Source organism: Anomaloglossus baeobatrachus, chromosome 5 (genome assembly GCF_048569485.1).
Source record: "Anomaloglossus baeobatrachus isolate aAnoBae1 chromosome 5, aAnoBae1.hap1, whole genome shotgun sequence".
NCBI classification, from domain to species: domain Eukaryota; kingdom Metazoa; phylum Chordata; class Amphibia; order Anura; family Aromobatidae; genus Anomaloglossus; species Anomaloglossus baeobatrachus.
This window is the reverse complement of record NC_134357.1, coordinates 102,010,426-102,027,845: the sequence shown is the minus strand read 5'-3', so window position 1 is coordinate 102,027,845 and position 17,420 is coordinate 102,010,426. Positions and strand designations below refer to the sequence as shown.

At 42.4% G+C, this 17,420-nt stretch overlaps 1 protein-coding gene across 1 annotated transcript in view; it reads left to right on the top strand.

Moving 5' to 3' along the window:
* The window catches only part of LOC142310902 (putative neutral ceramidase C), a 149,623-nt gene that overhangs the window by 27,871 nt on the left and 104,332 nt on the right, over positions 1-17,420 (top strand). Inside the window, exons 4-8 of the mRNA XM_075348725.1 lie at positions 257-406; positions 7,688-7,864; positions 7,981-8,108; positions 10,914-10,991; positions 11,760-11,880. Coding sequence (XP_075204840.1) covers positions 257-406; positions 7,688-7,864; positions 7,981-8,108; positions 10,914-10,991; positions 11,760-11,880 — 654 coding nt within the window. The remainder of the gene's footprint in view (positions 1-256; positions 407-7,687; positions 7,865-7,980; positions 8,109-10,913; positions 10,992-11,759; positions 11,881-17,420) is intronic.

Sequence of the window (17,420 nt, the reverse complement as noted above, 5' to 3'; positions counted from 1 at the left end):
CACCAGGTGAGTCTACCCTTACAGCACCTTTGCTGACAGTGTTTTAGGATAAGACCCTATTTGAGCATACTGTCTCTTCCAGCATTTTTAACAAAATGTGTAGGTATGAAAGTCGTATGCTCCATCATATGAGAGATGAGCAGGAAACCAATATTACTAATTTATGTTGTGTATGATGTAGAATCATAATGCCGTCCTGATATGCTCTGTTTTCCTGACCTATGCTTAGTAATGGCCATTTTGCATGTCTTCCCAGATGGGTTACGCTAGTGGTGAACAACGGGCTGGAGGACTTCACACACGGCTATTCAGTAGAGCTTTCATTGTAGCAGAACCGGATAATTCCAAAAGAGTGGTTTTCGTGAGCGCTGACATAGGAATGGTTTCACAAAGGGTCAGATTAGAGGTAGGAATAATTATTAACCTAACCGTTTTTTATTATGTAAGATGGATGTCAAACGGACATATGTGATGATGATATATAGAATAAAAAAATACAACTGTTTCCCCCAAAAAGTATTGTCTCAGGCTGAAAATGACTGTAAACTTTGTAGACCTGAGATAACATGTAGACAATGTTTTGCTATAGTTCCACTATACCTGTGGTTAGCATGAGCTCACCTATGTTCCAGAGTCTAAAGGTTCTTTTACAACGGCCGATGATAATCCAAAATGGATGTTAATAAGAAAACTCATTCCTGGTCATCGGCACATGTAAACATGCCACAAATCAGCCATTGAATGATAAAAAATGCTTATTTGACCAATTTGGACTATTAGACGATATTAGGCTGCTCTGCTGTAATGAAGAATTTTAAAGACCAAGATGAGTTGAATGGTTTTTATTGCCGCAATGCGTTTCAATGCTGGACCAATGTCATTTTCAAGTGAAGATTGGAATTTTCCTCACTTGACTTGAAAAAGTCCAGCATTGAAACGCATTGTGGGACTAAGAAAATGTTGAACTGATCTTGGTTCTAAGGATTCAGTGCAGCCTAATATCATATTATCATCCAAATTGGCCAACTATCTAGCCACAAATGCAATACTGAAGTCCCCTGATGAGTCGGAATTGATGAAACGCGTCGGGACGAGGGCCAGGAATATTGTAGGGGCACAAGAGAGGACTAGATGTGGTCTGTTCTTGTAAGAGCAGAAGCTTTGGGGTGTTAGACATTATGAAGGTCTTCTAGGGTCAGTATAGGGCCAGCTGACGCTGTGTGGACCCGTATAGAGGAAGCCTTCTGCACCCCAAGCTGCAAGAATGGGTGAGATCAATCCTAACTCACTCTATAAATTTTGAATTGGTAAATTCCTCTTTGAGGATTACCGCGCACTATATGTTTATTATATTGAGCTGTTTTTGATGATTTTTTATATACTCATATTGGACCACTGTCCTTATTGGAGTGTTAACCATCATACTCAATTTTGATTTGTGTTTATTGTGTTTTTTTGATTGGTTTGTTATGTCATAGGTTCTCTGGGGCTGTGAGGGCTGTGTAACGACAGCAATCCAGAGAACTTTGGGTTAATGTTTTAGTCTAAAAGGATTTTAATACAATAGATTAAAAGTTAAATTTTAACCTCTGATTGCTATATTCACTAAATTTGAAGAGGCCTATTCTCCTACTTCAGGAGTTGCTGAATTGATATCTAGCCACAAAGCGACAGCAGTTGATATTTTCAGGTGTTTATAGTTTTGCCTACAGTCATGGCCAAAGGTTTTGAGAATGACACCAAAATTATATTTTCACATGATCTGTTGCCCTCTGGTTTTTAATATAGTTTGTCTGATGTTTACATCACATACAGAAATATAATTGCAATCATATTATGAGTACCAAAAGGTTATATTGACAGTTAGAATGAGTTAATGCAGCAAGTCAATATTTGCAGTGTTGACCCTTCTTCTTCAGGACCTCTGCAATTCTCCCTGGCATGCTCAACTTCTGGATCAAATCCTGACTGATAGCTGTCCATTCTTGCATAAGCAATGCTTGCATTTTGCCAGAATTTGTTGGTTTTTGTTTGTCCACCCGTCTCTTGATGATTGCCCACAAGTTCTCAATGGGATTAAGATCTGGGGAGTTTCCAGGCCATGGACCCAAAATCTCTATGTTTTGTTCCATGAGCCATTTAGTGTTCACCTTTGCTTTATGGCAAGGTGCTCCATCATGCTGGAAAAGGCATTGTTGGGCCGCCAAACTGCTCTTGGACAGTTGGGAGAAGTTGCTCTTGGAAGACAAAGCAAGAAGGCCTGCGGAGACACCATCACATGTTTCCTGCCAGCGTTGAGAAACATGTGATGGTGTCTCCGCAGGCCTTCTTGCTTTGAATATTTCCCAGGGGGCATTGCTCTAGAATCACTGCGTTGAGAAACACGTGATGGTGTCTCCGCAGTGGTGGATGTTGATCTCCCTAAGGTCAACCATCCTTGCTCACATAGTCTTTTACTAGGCAATGTCCCACTAGCCAGATTCCTACTCCACACTGATGAGGGGCAAATACCCCGAAACGGCTGTCTGTGGATGGATACCATGTTTGGCATAGGTGGTCTCCTTGACTGGAGACTGCCCTTCCCGTGGTTGTTCCTTCCCGGTGAAAGACCTGGCTAGTTTCCTGCCAGCGTTGAGAAACATGTGATGGTGTCTCCGCAGGCCTTCTTGCTTTGAATATTTCCCAGGGGGCATTGCTCTAGAATCACTGCGTTGAGAAACACGTGATGGTGTCTCCGCAGTGGTGGATGTTGATCTCCCTAAGGTCAACCATCCTTGCTCACATGCTCTTGGAAGACATTCTGGTACCATTCTTTATTCATGGCTGTGTTTTTAGGCAAGACTGTGAGTGAGCCGATTCCCTTGGCTGAGAAGCAACCCCACACATGAATCGTTTCAGGATGCTTAACAGTTGGCATGAGACAAGACTGGTGGTAGCGCTCACCTCTTCTTCTCCTAATAAGCTGTTTTCCAGATGTCCCAAACAATCGAAAAGGGGATTCATCTGAGAGAATGACTTTACCACAGTCCTCAGCAGTCCACTCCCTGTACCTTTTGCAGAATATCAGTCGGTCCCTGATGTTTTTTCTGGAGAGAAGTGGCTTCTTTGCTGCCCTCCTTGAAACCAGGCCTTGCTCAAGCAGTCTCCGCCTCACAGTGCGTGCAGAAGCACTCACACCAGCCTGCTGCCATTGCTGAGCTAGCTCGGCACTGCTGGTAGTCCGATGCCACAGCTGAAATAGTTTTAAGATACGGTTCTGGCGTTTGCTGGTCCTTCTTGGGCGCCCTGGAGCCTTATTGGCAACAATGGAAGCTCTCTCCTTGAAGTTCTTGATGATGCGATAGATTGTTGACTGAGATGCAATCTTTGTAGCTGCGATACTCTTCCCTGTTAGGCCATTTTTGTGCAGAGCAATGATGGCTGCACGTGTTTCTTTAGAGATAACCATGGTTAACTGAAGAGAAACAATGATACCAAGCACCAGCCTCCTTTTAAAGTGTCCAGTGGTGTCATTCTTAATCATGACTTTAGTGCATGCCCTCATCATCTCCCGCCTCGACTACTGCAACCTCCTGCTCTCTGGCCTCCCTTCCAACACTCTTGCACCCCTCCAATCTATCCTAAACTCTGCAGCCCGCTTAATCCACCTCTCCCCTCGCTACTCCCCAGCCTCGCCACTCTGCCAATCCCTTCACTGGCTTCCCATCGCCCAACGACTCCAGTTCAAAACATTAACCATGACATACAAAGCCATGCACAACCTGTCTCCTCCCTACATCTGTGACCTAGTCTCCCAGTACCTACCTGCACGCAACCTTAGATCCTCACAAGATCTCCTTCTCTGCTCCTCTCTTATTTCCTCTTCCCACAATCGTGTACAAGATTTCTCCCGTGCATCCCCCATACTCTGGAACGCTCTACCTCAGCACATCAGACTCTCCACTACCGTGGAAAGCTTCAAGAGGAACCTCAAGACCCACCTCTTCCAACAAGCCTACAACCTACAATAGCCCTCAGCCCAGTAGACCACTGCGCAACCAGCTCTGTCCTCACCTATTGTACCATCACCCATTCCCTGTAGACTGTGAGCCCTCGCGGGCAGGGTCCTCTCTCCTCCTATACCAGTCTGTCTTGTACTGTTAATGATTGTTGTACGTATACCCTCTTTCACTTGTAAAGCGCCATGGAATAAATGGCGCTATAATAATAAATAATAATAATAATAATAATGACTGATTGATCGCCAGCCCTGTCCTCATCAACACCCACACCTGTGTTAATGGAACAATCACTAAAACAATGTTAGCTGCTCCTTTTAAAGCACGAATGCAATGATATTGAAATGTGTTTTGGGGGTTGAAGTTAATTTTCTTAGCCAATATTGACTTTGCAAGTAATTGCTGTTAAGCTGATCACTCTTTATGACATTCTGGAGTAAATGCAAATTGGCATTAGAAAAACTTAAGCAGTAGACTTTGTAAAAATTAATATTCGTAGCATTCTAAAAACTTTTGGCCATGACTGTACACACATCCTGCTCAGGTGAGAATATTCCTTTTACTTTCCTAATACTCAAAAGGTTATCACCAGAAGGTCTTGTACAGTTTTGTTCTCCTACAGTTTTTCTACCAAAAATGGTTATTTGGCAATTGGCTGGATCCTTAAGGCGTGCTAATAAATCATTGTTGTCGTCAGCATACTGCTGTATGTGAACAGGGCGATTGGATTAATGATGTGCACATACAGCTTGTATAGGCCCATTTAAAAGGGTCTTTGAACCAGCGCCCGCCAATTGACTTGATATATCATCATTCGGCACATGTAACGCAGATAGACCCATGGAAATGTACCTCAAGATAAGGAGATATCATTTTTCTCTGCAGATGACAGTTGTCAAAAGGAAAGAGTATGGAGCTTTAACAGGAAAGTTTATAGACCAGTCCTGGTGCAAAAAAACGTTTGCCAAGTTGCAAAACTTTTGCACAAAGTTAAGTTGTGCGAGAATTTTGAGACCTTCGGTGTTTTCTCGTCAGTCTTAGCCAGTTCCGCCAAACTAGGTGGAGCATGAATAGGACGGGGCATGTTGATGCCCGTTATGGCATTTTAGTGTCATAGTTTACACTAGAAATGCTGCTAGAGTAACTGACTAGAGCAGCATTTCCGGTGAAGTACACTAAGGTGCATGCCAATGAGAAGATGTGCCCAATTTATTAATTTCATCCTGGATGAATTTGGCACATTTTACTCCTCTCTGCCAACTTATAAAAACTAGCGTTTACAATGTCAGTGTTATTAAATTGTACCTTATTTTATAAATTGGTATGTAGCTTACAAAGTGGAATGTATTCAAGGCAGGTATCAAAAGCATAGATATAGATCACTGACAGTTCCCCAGCTTTTTGTTTAGTACTAAAGTACTAGCTGACATAAAAAAATACTCCTCACCTATACACAATAAATAACTATCTTGCCTGACTCTCCTGTGTTCTCTATAAAAGCCACTTCCAGACATCTCTGGTGGCGGCTAAACTCTTATGCGGGCTTTACACGAGACGAGCTATCGTGCGATGCATCGTCGGGGTCACGGTTTTCGTGATGCACATCCGGCATCGTTCATGACGTCGTCTCGTGTGACACCTCTGAGCGACGCAGAATCGCTCACAAATCGTGAGTCGCGTACTCGTCGCTGAGTTTTAAAAAATTGTTTATTTAACATGGCGCCGGTTGTTCATCGTACCCGGGGTAGCACACATTGCTCCGTGTGACACCCTGGAGACAATGAACACAGCTTACCTGCATCCCGCGGCACCCGCCGGCTATGCGGAATGAAGGAGGTGGGCGGGATGTTTACGTCCCGCTCATCTCCGCCCCTCTGCTTCTATTGGCCGGCGGCTGTGTGACGCCGAACGTCCCTCCCCCTTCAGGAAGTGGATGTCCGCCGCCCACAGCGAGGTCGCTCAGCAGGTAAGTACGTGTGACAGCGGTTTAACGACTTTGTGCGACACGGGCAGCGATTTGCCCGTGACGCACAAACGACGGGGGTGGGTACGATCGCTCGTGCAATCGCACGATAGATTGTAACGTGTAAAACCCCCATTAAAGAGAAAAATGATCTGCTGTAGGAAATCAGATATGCTGAATCCTTCTTTCCCTCAACTTTATCTTTTGGGGGTGTCACACGGAGGTTTTTACAAACATCAACGACTGTCATGGCGGCGTCAGGATCTGTTCAGATTCTGACAGTCCGCCTGATAACTTCTCTGAAATCTTTGATCAGTGCACACAGACTCGGGCGTCGACCTACAGATTGGTAGTTCATAGGCTGGGCAGCAAGAGTTAAACTCAGCTGGTTTGCATGTTAATCTGTCATGGCGGTGGCGGGATCTGTTCAGACTACAGATTCTGACACTCCACCTGTTAAGTTCTCTGATGTCTGTGATCAGTGCAGGCAGACTCGGGTGTCGACCAACAGACTGGTAGTTCATAGGCAGGCTAGCAAGAGGGAATCTCTGCTGGTCTGCTTGTGACTTTCCTTTGATCACATGTTGTAGGGGAGTCAATCATATCTGCTCCCCTCCTATATATGCTGGCTAGATCCTTCCTTCTCTGCCAGCTAAAGTGTATCTTACCTTGTCTGGTGAGGTGTTGTGATCCAGACTAACTAGTAGTTGTAATACTTGTTGCTGTGTGCGGTTGTTGAGTTAACCTTTGTTGTCTTTTTCTGCTACCTTCTTGCTCTTGCTTTTCTTCTGAGTCTCTCATTGTTTGTTCCTGTAAGTTTCCAGTGTGTCAGAGTTTTGTTTTTTCCCTGTCTGTCTTTATCTGTATTTCCATCTCACTCCTGCCCCTTTCTTCTCTGGTGGGAGGGGGAAATCAAACTAGTTCTGGTCAAGAGCATAGCCAGGCACGAGACTACGGCATCCCCACCATTAGAGGTAACTCTGAGATTAGGAATAGCTTAGAGAACCCTAGTGTCAGGGACAGCAGAGGAGCTCCTGTCCCTTGCTATCTTACAGTCACATTATGACAGGGAGACAGTCAGGATGACCCCATTAGATTTTTGATACAGTTGGGTTTGTCCAACATTCCTCTAATATGTATGTGGCCTTAAACCTCAGTGACATACTTTTAAGTACTTCCTTGCTTTGGACAGTCCTTACTTATGAGTAGCTAGTAGAGATTAGCAGATCACTTTGTGCAACCCTGGTTCACGATTCAGGTCATTGCTCTCTGGCCATGGACATGCACAAATTTACTAAGCTGCCGGGTTTCCTGGTTTGGTGAATAGGTGACGTCTCGCCAATACAGCTAATCATAAGCCAAGCCTGGGATCCCATAGAGTAAGGAAATTGTAGTAGGTAACTTTTGAAAATAATAGTCACAAAGTGCCCCGCTGCTGTTGTAATCTTTGGTGACACCTGGCAGTAAGTGTTGAGTTTTCCGTCAGCGCTTCTACAGAGAAAATAAAGCATTATTCAGTGTCTATTCAGATAATGGGTTGTCTGTATAATATTAGAAACGTCAAGTCCTCCTGAGGAAAATAAATACCCTTTGTATCTGAAATAGCTGAGCCCCTCTAACTCAGAACTCACTAATAGGGATATGACAATGTGATTTGAATAATCCATTTAAGAGAAAAGTTTATTTTTTGAAATTTTCATTAATTCAATGTGTATTTTTTTTTTAGGTCATGGATATTCTGGAAAGCAAGTATGGCGGCCTCTACAGACAGGACAATGTGATATTAAGTGGGACGCACACACATTCAGGACCGGGTGGATATTTTCAGTACACAATCTTTAGGTTGATAAGTGGGGGATTTAGCCGAGAATCCACTAATGCCATCGTAAATGGTATTGTCAAGGTACAGTCAAAATCTTGTAAAATAGGGCTATGTGGAAGCACACTGCAAAAACTATGCACAGAAGATTAATTTAGTTGTAGCTTTTCTTCTGATTTATTGTGTCTTCTCCAATCCAGAGCATTGACATAGCACATCGAAGCATGAGAAGAGGACGAGTCTTTGTGAATAAAGGTGACCTTGATAAAAGCCACATCAACAGAAGCCCTTCCTCCTATCTGCAGAACCCACAATCAGAGAGAGACAGGTAATTGAGTAAATACTTTGCATTTAGTTTTCCTACTTTTTGGTGCCACCTCTTAGGGCCTCCATAAAAAAGATATATCACCTGAATACCTATCTTGGCCAATTCCGCTATAAAGAGGAATGCTCCAGGGAGAACAAAAGGCTTGTATGTTGAAATCCAGCAGTTTGGATCCTTCTCTCCTCTGACCTCTTCTGTCAGGTGAGATTCAGACAGTCCTTACACATTAGACTGTCTGCCAATCCCACCAAAATCACCAGTTTGTCCAACTTTATTCCAATGGAGTCGTTATTGTATGGCTAAAACTGTCTAAAGGGCTTGGTCAGCGACCACTACTTTTTGGGGGATTACATCCACATCTCAGTATTGTAATAATTTACAGGAACATTGTGATAAGTGGAAATCTAATAAATTAATGTGACAACATAATTCTTTTTTGCAAAAATCCAACTGGGAGAAACTTTGTTGTTGTTGTCTATGTCAGTGTGCAAGGTTTAGTTATTTGCCTTCTATTTTCATACCATATCTAAACCGTGTACTTGAAAGAAATCCTTAAGATGAGCCAGTTGTATGAGATAGGACTGCTGAGAGCTTTTATAGGTGACAAACTCAATCAACTGGTAAATTAACTTTCACTGGCAAATAGAAAAACCACTCAGAAGTAATTACATAAGTGAGAAATATGGTTTGTGAGCTGTTCGATATGGGCTCATGACATCCATCTGCTGGTACTGTCCTCCGATCTGCAGTTTTGGCTGTAGATTTTTTCTTTAATTCACCATAGTAAAGGACATTAACAGGATACCTTACCGATGAAACTGACCTTGTCATACTACATGTTACACCTGCAACACAGAATTAATACAGACTATTCATTTGCAAAAGCAACCCAAGTATTAGGTATAAGTGTAACTCCACTTTCAGCTTCACTTTAAAAAAATCTATTTACAGTGGGTATGGAAAGTATTCAGACCACTTTACATTTTTCACTCTTTGTTTCATTGTAGCCATTTGGTAAATTCAAAAAACGTCATTTTATCTCATTAATGTACACTCTGCACCGCATCTTGACAGAAAAAAACAGAAATGTAGAAAGTTTTCCAACTTTATTAAACAAGAAAAACTGAAATATCACATGGTCATAAGTATTCAGATTCTTTGCTCAGTATTGAGTAGAAGCACCCTTTGGAGCTAGTACAATCATGAGTCTTCTTGGGAATGATGCAACAAGTTATTCAGTCCTGGATTTGGGGATCCTCTGCCATTCTTCCTTGCAGTTCCTCTCCAGTTCTATCAGGTTGGATGGTGAATGTTGGTGGACAGCCATTTTTAGGTCTCTCTAGAGATGCTCAATTGGGTTTAGGTCAGGGCTCTGGCTGGGCCAGTCAAGAATGGTCACAGAGTTGTTCTGAAGCCACTCCTTTGTTATTTTAGCTGTATGCTTAGGGTCATTGTGTTGTTGGAAGGTGAACCTTCGGCTACGTCTGAGGTGCAGAGCACTCTGGAAGAGGTTTTCTTCCAGGATATCGCTGTACTTGGCCGCATTCATCTTTCTTTCCATTGCAACCAGTCGTTCTGTCCCTGCAACTGAGAAACACCCCCATAGCATGATGCTGCCACCACCATGTTTCAATGTTGGGATTGTATTGGGCAGGTGATGAGCAGTGCCTGGTTTTCTCCACACATACCACTTAGAATTATCACCAAAAAAATCTATCTTCGCCTCATCAGACCAGAGAATCTTATTTCTCATAGTCTGGGAATTCTTCATGTGTTTTTTTTGCAAACTCTATGCGGGCTTTCATATGTCTTGCAATGAGGAAAGACTTCCGTCGACCAACTCTGCCATAAAGGCCTGACATATGGAGGGCTGCAGTGATTGTTGACTTTGTGGAACTTTCTCCCATCTCTCTACTGCATCTCTGGAGCTCAGCCACAGTGATCTTGGGGTTCTTCTTTACCTCTTTCACCAAAACTCTTCTCCCCCGATTGCTCAGTTTGACTGGACGGCCAGGTATAGGAAGAGTTCTGGTGGTCCCAAACTTCATCCATTTAAGGATTATGGAGGCCACTGTGCTCTTAGGAACCTTGAGTAATGCAGAAATTCTTTTGTAACCTTGGTCAGATCTGTGCCTTGCCACAATTTTGTCTCTAAGCTCCTTGGACAGTTCCTTTTGACCTCATGATTCTCATTTGGTGTGACATGCACTGTGAGCTGTGAGGTCTTATATAGACAGGTGTGTGCCTTTCCAAATGAAGTCCTATCAGTTTAATTAAATACAGCTGGACTACAATGAAGGAGGAGAACCATCTCAAGGAGGATCATAAGAAAATGGACAGCATGTTACTTAAATATGAGTGTCTGAGCAAAGGGTCTGAATACTTTTGACCATGTGATATTTCAGTTTTTCTTGATTAAAAAATTTGCAAAAAATGTCTACATTTCTGTTATTTTTTCTGTCAAGATGGGGTGCAGAGTGTATATTAATGAGAAAAAAAAGAACTTTTTTGAACTTACTAAATGGCTGCAATGAAACAAAATTTAAAGGGGTCTGAATACTTTCCGTACCCAGTGTAGCACAAGACACTCTCCTCATAATATATAGTCATGTCTGCTTTTGATGAGGGAAAATTTCATAGTAGTGAAACAATAGAAAATGAAAGAGCCTTGTATGGTCAAGAGAGTTACAAGAAGACAGAAGACAATATTATTCCATGTTGACTTTTGACTTTTCTGAGACACACATTATGTGGATGAGTGGACATTTTTTCTAAAGTATTAATTAATCATGTGTTTTCTTCCTGCAGGTACCCATTTAACACAGATAAAGAAATGACGATAATGAAGATGGTGGACATGAATGGTCGAGAGGTGGGACTCGTCAGGTAATCACAAAGCACATGTAAGCTGTGAATGTATTATATGCCTTTACAACATAAGCAGATTTGCATTTGGTATAAGCAAATTAAGATATTACACACTATTTTTAGTAGTACCCATGGTCGTTAAGTTTACAGTGCAGTTTGTTGTGTTTTTATTAGTCCATCTCTATCTCTATATCTATTCATACATGTCTAAATTCATCCATCCCTCCCTCCATCTCTCCATCCATCCCTCCCTCTCTCCATCCACCCACTCATCCATCCATCCATCCACCCACTTATCCATCCATCCACCCATCCATCCGCCCACGCACCCATCCATCCATCCACCCAAAATCCACCCACCCATCCATCCACCCCCTCATCCATCCAGCCACCCACCCTCCCATCCACCCATCCATCCACCCAAAATCCACCCACCCATCCATCCACCACCTCATCCATCCATCCATCCATCCACCCATCCATCCACCCACCCATCCATCCATATGCCGAACCCACCCATTCACCCATCCATCCACCCACCCATCCATAAATCCATCCACCCATCCATCCACCCATCCATCCATCCATCCATCCATCCATCCATCCACCCACCCATCCATCCATCCATCCATCCATCCACTCACCCACCCATCCAACCACCCACCCCTCCACCCATCCATCCATCCATCCATCCTGACACTATCTATCTCCACAATTATATCCCACTGTGCTGAACCTATAGATAAGAGTCAAACATTCTCATAATTTTTTCCGCTGTGTTTGTAGTTGGTTTGCGGTCCATGCAGTCAGTATGCCCGTTACCAATCACCTGATCAGTAGTGACAATATGGGTTATGCATCTTACTTATTGGAACAAGTGAAGAATACGGGATCCCTGCCGGGCGAGGTAACAATTCTAGTAAACTACAATTTATGTATGATTATTCAAAAATCATATTATCAGCTGTAATTATCACTGCACAAAGTAGATAACATGTCAGAACTGATCCTATAACTAAGAAAAATAATACAAAGTCAAAGTACAAGTGCATCCTTATTTACTAGATAAAATAAAACAAATTATGGGACTGGGGGTTTGGATAAGAAGATATGTTTACAGTTTATATGACATACATGTATAATACGTTATTGTTTTTTTTTTTTTGAGGGGGAGTGGGGAGGGGAATTGACCCTATTGAATGTACATTGCTCAGCATAAATGAGTACACCCCCTCTGAAAAGTAAGATTTTAATGAATATCCTATTGAGCACAAAAACAATTCCCAAAGTATTGACAAGACTGAGTTTAATAGATCATTTTTAACTCACAATATGAAAGTAAGGTTAATAATAAAACTTTCACTCAAAAATCTTCAGTTTTGTTCAAATTAGTTGGTACAAAAATAAATACACCCCACATCAAAAACTACAACATATAGTATATTGTATGACCTCCACAATTTTTAATGATATTACCCAGTCTACTAGACAGGAAATTAACAAGTTGGTGACATATTGCAACATATTTTTCCATTTTTTAAGCTCTTCTTGAGCCTGGATGCTGGATGGAAAGTGATGACAACTTGTCTCTTCCCCATAGGTATTTGTTTGGGTTCAGATCAGGAGGTATACTTGGCCACTGAACCACTTTCACCATGTTCTTTTTCAGTAATGAAGCAGTGGTCTTGGCTGTGTGTTTTGGATAATTATTGTGTTGGAAAAGTGCACGTTTACCAAACGCATGGAATGATGGTAGCAACTTTTCTTTCAGTATAGAGCTATACGTCTGTGAAATCATGATACCATCAATGAAATGTAGCCCTCAACACCAGCAGCAGCCGTGCAGCCCCACATAAGGAGACTACCACCATCATGTTTCACTGTGGGCACCGTGCATTTTTCTTACTCCTCAGCTTAGCCACACCATACAGTTTTAAAGCCATCAATTTTAAAAACATTTATCTTGGTCTCATCACTCTAGAGTATACAGTTCCAGTAGTCTTCATATTTTACAGCATGGGCCCTGGCAAATTGTAAGCAGCTTTTTTGTACATGGACTTTAAGGAAGGCTTCCATTTTGGACAGCAGCCATGCATGTCATTCCACTGCATTGTGCGCCATTTTGTGTCACTAAACTACTAAGAGCTTGTTCTATCAGTCAGCGTAGGGGTTAACAACCAAATATTTACAATTTGCCTGAGGCAACTAAATCCCTAAACTAAAGACTGATCAAATAATATATAACTTTTAATTAAATCATTAAGAATTAAGGAGTCAGTCAGAGAACAGGACTGGTTAGTCCATTAGGACATATTTTAGCATTCAGATGACTGCTCATGCAAAGTAAGGTAGACCACAGTGCTCAGCGTTTTTAACGTTGTCTGTCCCAATTCTTAATGATTTAATTAAAAGTTATATATTATTTGATCAGTCTTTAGTTTAGGGATTTAGTTGCCTCAGGCAAATTGTAAATATTTTGTGTCACTCACCCGATTTGGCTTTCTACTTTTTTACTTACCTGCAGTGAACTTGCATGTCCATTTTCTTCAACCTTCTCCTTGGAAGACGCTACTGTTTAGGTTTTAAATTCCATGGTTGGCCTGGACGTCTGTATGATTTTGTTCCATCTTTATTACTTATTTTTATCGCTTTACTACAGTATTCTGACTGATAAGTTAAACTTTGCTGATCTTCTTGCAGCCTTCACCTTTTCTGTGTACAGAAATTACTTTCTTTCACAGGTCTCAGGTCTTGTGACATTTCTCTTCCATGGGGTGCCATTGCTTACAATATGAAATGGGATGGGGTTTTATTTGTTAAGTAACATCTTTTATAGTCAACTGTCTGCTGAACACGTGTTTAATGAGTAATAAGACTTTCCTGTAGTTGACTTCTTGCGGATTATTATTTTACAATCCTATGTTAAGCTGACAGTAGTGGTATATATGAAAGATGTATGATAGATTAAGTAAATTATGTTTATACATATAGAGTCCCGGACCAAAAGAAGTTCTGAATAAAGCATATAAGAAAATGTGCATGTAGACTTAATGTAAGGATGAAATTATGTTTTATTTAACACTAGAACTACTGGACTCGTGACACCTATATAGAAATACATGGTGCAAAGTAGTCAAAATGACTACCTCAGTAGTTCTAGTGTTAAATAGGTAGGAATAAAAAATATATAAAATGGACAGGGGTTATATACAGCAAAATAACTAGTAGATGGCACTACAGCACAGGCAGTCAGTACATTAAAGAGAACCTGTCATCAGGATTTAACCAATTAAAGTAAAGGTATGGTAATTGAGCTGAGATCCCCATCTACGCATGCCAACATTTTGCTGAAGTACGCCGGAGGTTAATCTGAGCATGTGTCATCTAAGGCACCACTTTACTGGAGAACACTGGGAGATGAATGTACAGAATCCCTGCCCATGGCAATGCCGGTGCTAGTGTGGAATTTGAAAAAGGAGAATCATACAAATGCAGAGGAGCCATGAAAGAGCAGAAGACCATACGCTCAGTGCTGCCCTGCAGTCCCGCCCCTATGCATAAAGAGGCTATTGCACCAAAACGGCAAAGGTAATTTAAACAAGAACCAGGCTACGGATCTTTACACTACACTTACCCATTAAATCAGTATAACATGGCCATTATGGCCATACCTTTACTTTAATAGGTTACATCCTGATGAGAGGTTCTCTTTAATAAAAAATAGAGCAAAGTACAAATAATCAGTTTACAGCAGCTATAAAATCCATAAACAACATACTACCATAAACAATAGAGTGCAAAGTAGCTAAATCTTACATAATAGTTAATGGTATTGGTAAAGGCTGAATATCAGGTATAAGATTCAGAATAGTGATGAGCAAACCTGTGGTTATTCGGGAACCAGCACGGGAAAAAAAGAAAATTGGGTTCGGCGAGTGAACTTGACCCCGAACAATGAACCCCATACAGCTCAATGGGGACGAGATGTTTGGGGTTGTAAAATGACCGTTGTAAGCACTAGAAGGCTGTAAATGGAAGTTAGATGGAAGTAAGAGCAAGATAGTTATATAATGAATATCATGTTTCCTGGTGTTTCATGTAGGATAACGCTGCAGTCAGACTTTCTTCTGGGCCCACTAATTAAGGTTTATCAATAGTCACTGCTTCCCACACCCACCCTTTGTGTCAGTGTCTGTGATTGGTTGCAATTAAGAAATAACGTCTGGAACACAATTGTAAGTCTGAACTGTGTGCAAAAACCCTAAAGATCTTCACTATATAAAGAGAAGGGCTGTACACCAGTGACAGTGCAAGTAGAATAAATGTAAAGCAGAAACTGCTGTATGTGTGAAGCCCCTCACCTGCAGGTCGCTTCAGGGTCTTCACATGCTGGGAATCTTCTGGCAATAGGTATGTCAGGTTAACTTTAATAGGAATCGTGATGCCACTCTCGGTTTTGTGGTCAGGGTGAGGGGTGACCGCCACTGCAGTTTAACGAGCGTCTGGGGCTGATGGTGTCTGCAGTCTGGTGTTACGGCCTCCCGAGAGTGAGGCTGGCCCCAGGGGCTCGGGTGTAAGTGCGTAGTACCACAGGTCGCAGAAGAACTCACACACAGTCCAGAAATGTCTTTCAGGGTTTTTACTCACGTTCAGTTGGTAGTTGTGAGGCAACCCGGGCGATACTGAGACAAACTGCAGGGAGAACCAGTTATCCTTCAGGCTGATCCAGGGGTGACTGTCAACTCGCCTTCCTAGCCCTTCTTGTTTCGGATGACCCCTGACTTGAAGTTCTGCGGGGATCACCCAGGGAAGTCGCATCTGCCTTTCTCCCCTTTCTGGCCCGTTTGCTGGCAGCGTGGACCAAGTAAAGATGGCTTCTTGCCCCGTCTCACATATGGGCCCCCTCGTTGCTGCTGATGCTGCGGACTCTGTGTTGGTTGGTGAGGCACATCCAGCACTCTCACCAGCAGGTTTAGAAGGTCAAATAAATGGAGTACTGCTCTAGGGACCTGTTTCCCCGTGCGGGCATGGCCTACTTCAAAAGTCCCCGTACTCAATCACCCCGCTTCTTCCTGAGGTGTCTTTCAGGCTGACTACTTGATAGCCGTTCTCCCCCGCCGACAGCCACTACAGGTACAGTGTCTGACCACTCACTCTGCACACGTTCTCCTTCTGCGACTGCACACTGCGCTTCCTCACTTCAGACTCGGCTCACTACTGCCTCCCCTCTGTGCCTGCCTCTGCAGCCTAGCAACCAGCTTCTCCACCGCACCCCTAGCTGAGATGTGGAGGCCACGCCCCCTCCTGGGTCTGCCCAGGGGTCCCCTCTATGGTGTGTGTGAATTAGCCACTATGTGTCTGTGTGTGTCCACACCCTAATCAGCCTTTTGGATTACCTGTTTGTACTGACCCAGCTTGGGTGCAGTACTCAGTGGCGCCACATTTGAATATTGGCATGAAAAATACAATAACTATGTGAGAATGAAAATATGACAATGGAATCTGCATAACTGCCATGAACTTAAGAATTAAGAGAAATGTAGCTATTGAATTGATCAATACAACAGAGCCCCAACACCTCGTCACAGTATTCTCTTACATTGGGGTCCCTAGCTAATGTGTGTCCTCTCTTGCAGTTGAAAAACGTACTGTGTATGGGAAGTTTTTGCACCCGGTTCAGACTTAGAATGGTGTTCCAGACGTTATTTCTTAATTGGTTGTAGTCTTTCATTTGTGAACCCAACCTCACCCACACCTATTGCCAGTCCACATTATACATATATAGCCTGGGTCTCAGCTTCCCATACACGGTAAGTATTTTAACTGCAAGAGAGGACACACATTACCTAGGGACCCCAATGTAAGAGAATACCGTGACGATGTGTTGGGGCTCTGTTGTATTGATCAATTTAATGGCCAAATTTTTCCTTATTCTTAAATTCATGGCAGTTATGCAGATTCCATTGTCATATTTTCATTCTCACATATAGCTATTGTATTTTTCATGCCAGTATTCATACAGCAGTTTCTGCTTTACATTTATTCCCCTTGCACTGTCACTGGTGTCCAGCCCTTTTCTCTATATGTGATTGGTTGCAGACTGCTATTCACGCTCCCTACCGTGTGTCTGCGTCTGTGATTGGTTGCAGTCAATTTGTTGTATAGTAACGTAAAAAGAAATAAATAAATAATTTTAAAAAAATGACGTTGCTTCCCGCCATATTTTCATAGCCAGCATGTGTAAAACAACAACTGCATGAAGCAGCCCCAACCTGTGAGCTTTACCGTGGCTGGATATCAAAATAGAAAGGAAAAAAAGACGCAGAGTCCTCCCAAGTTTTGATATGTAGCTACGGTAAAGCAGACAGGTGGGGACTGGTATTATCAGGATGGGAGGAGCCATGGTTATTTTAAGAAGACTTAAAATACCAGCCCACAGCTACCCAG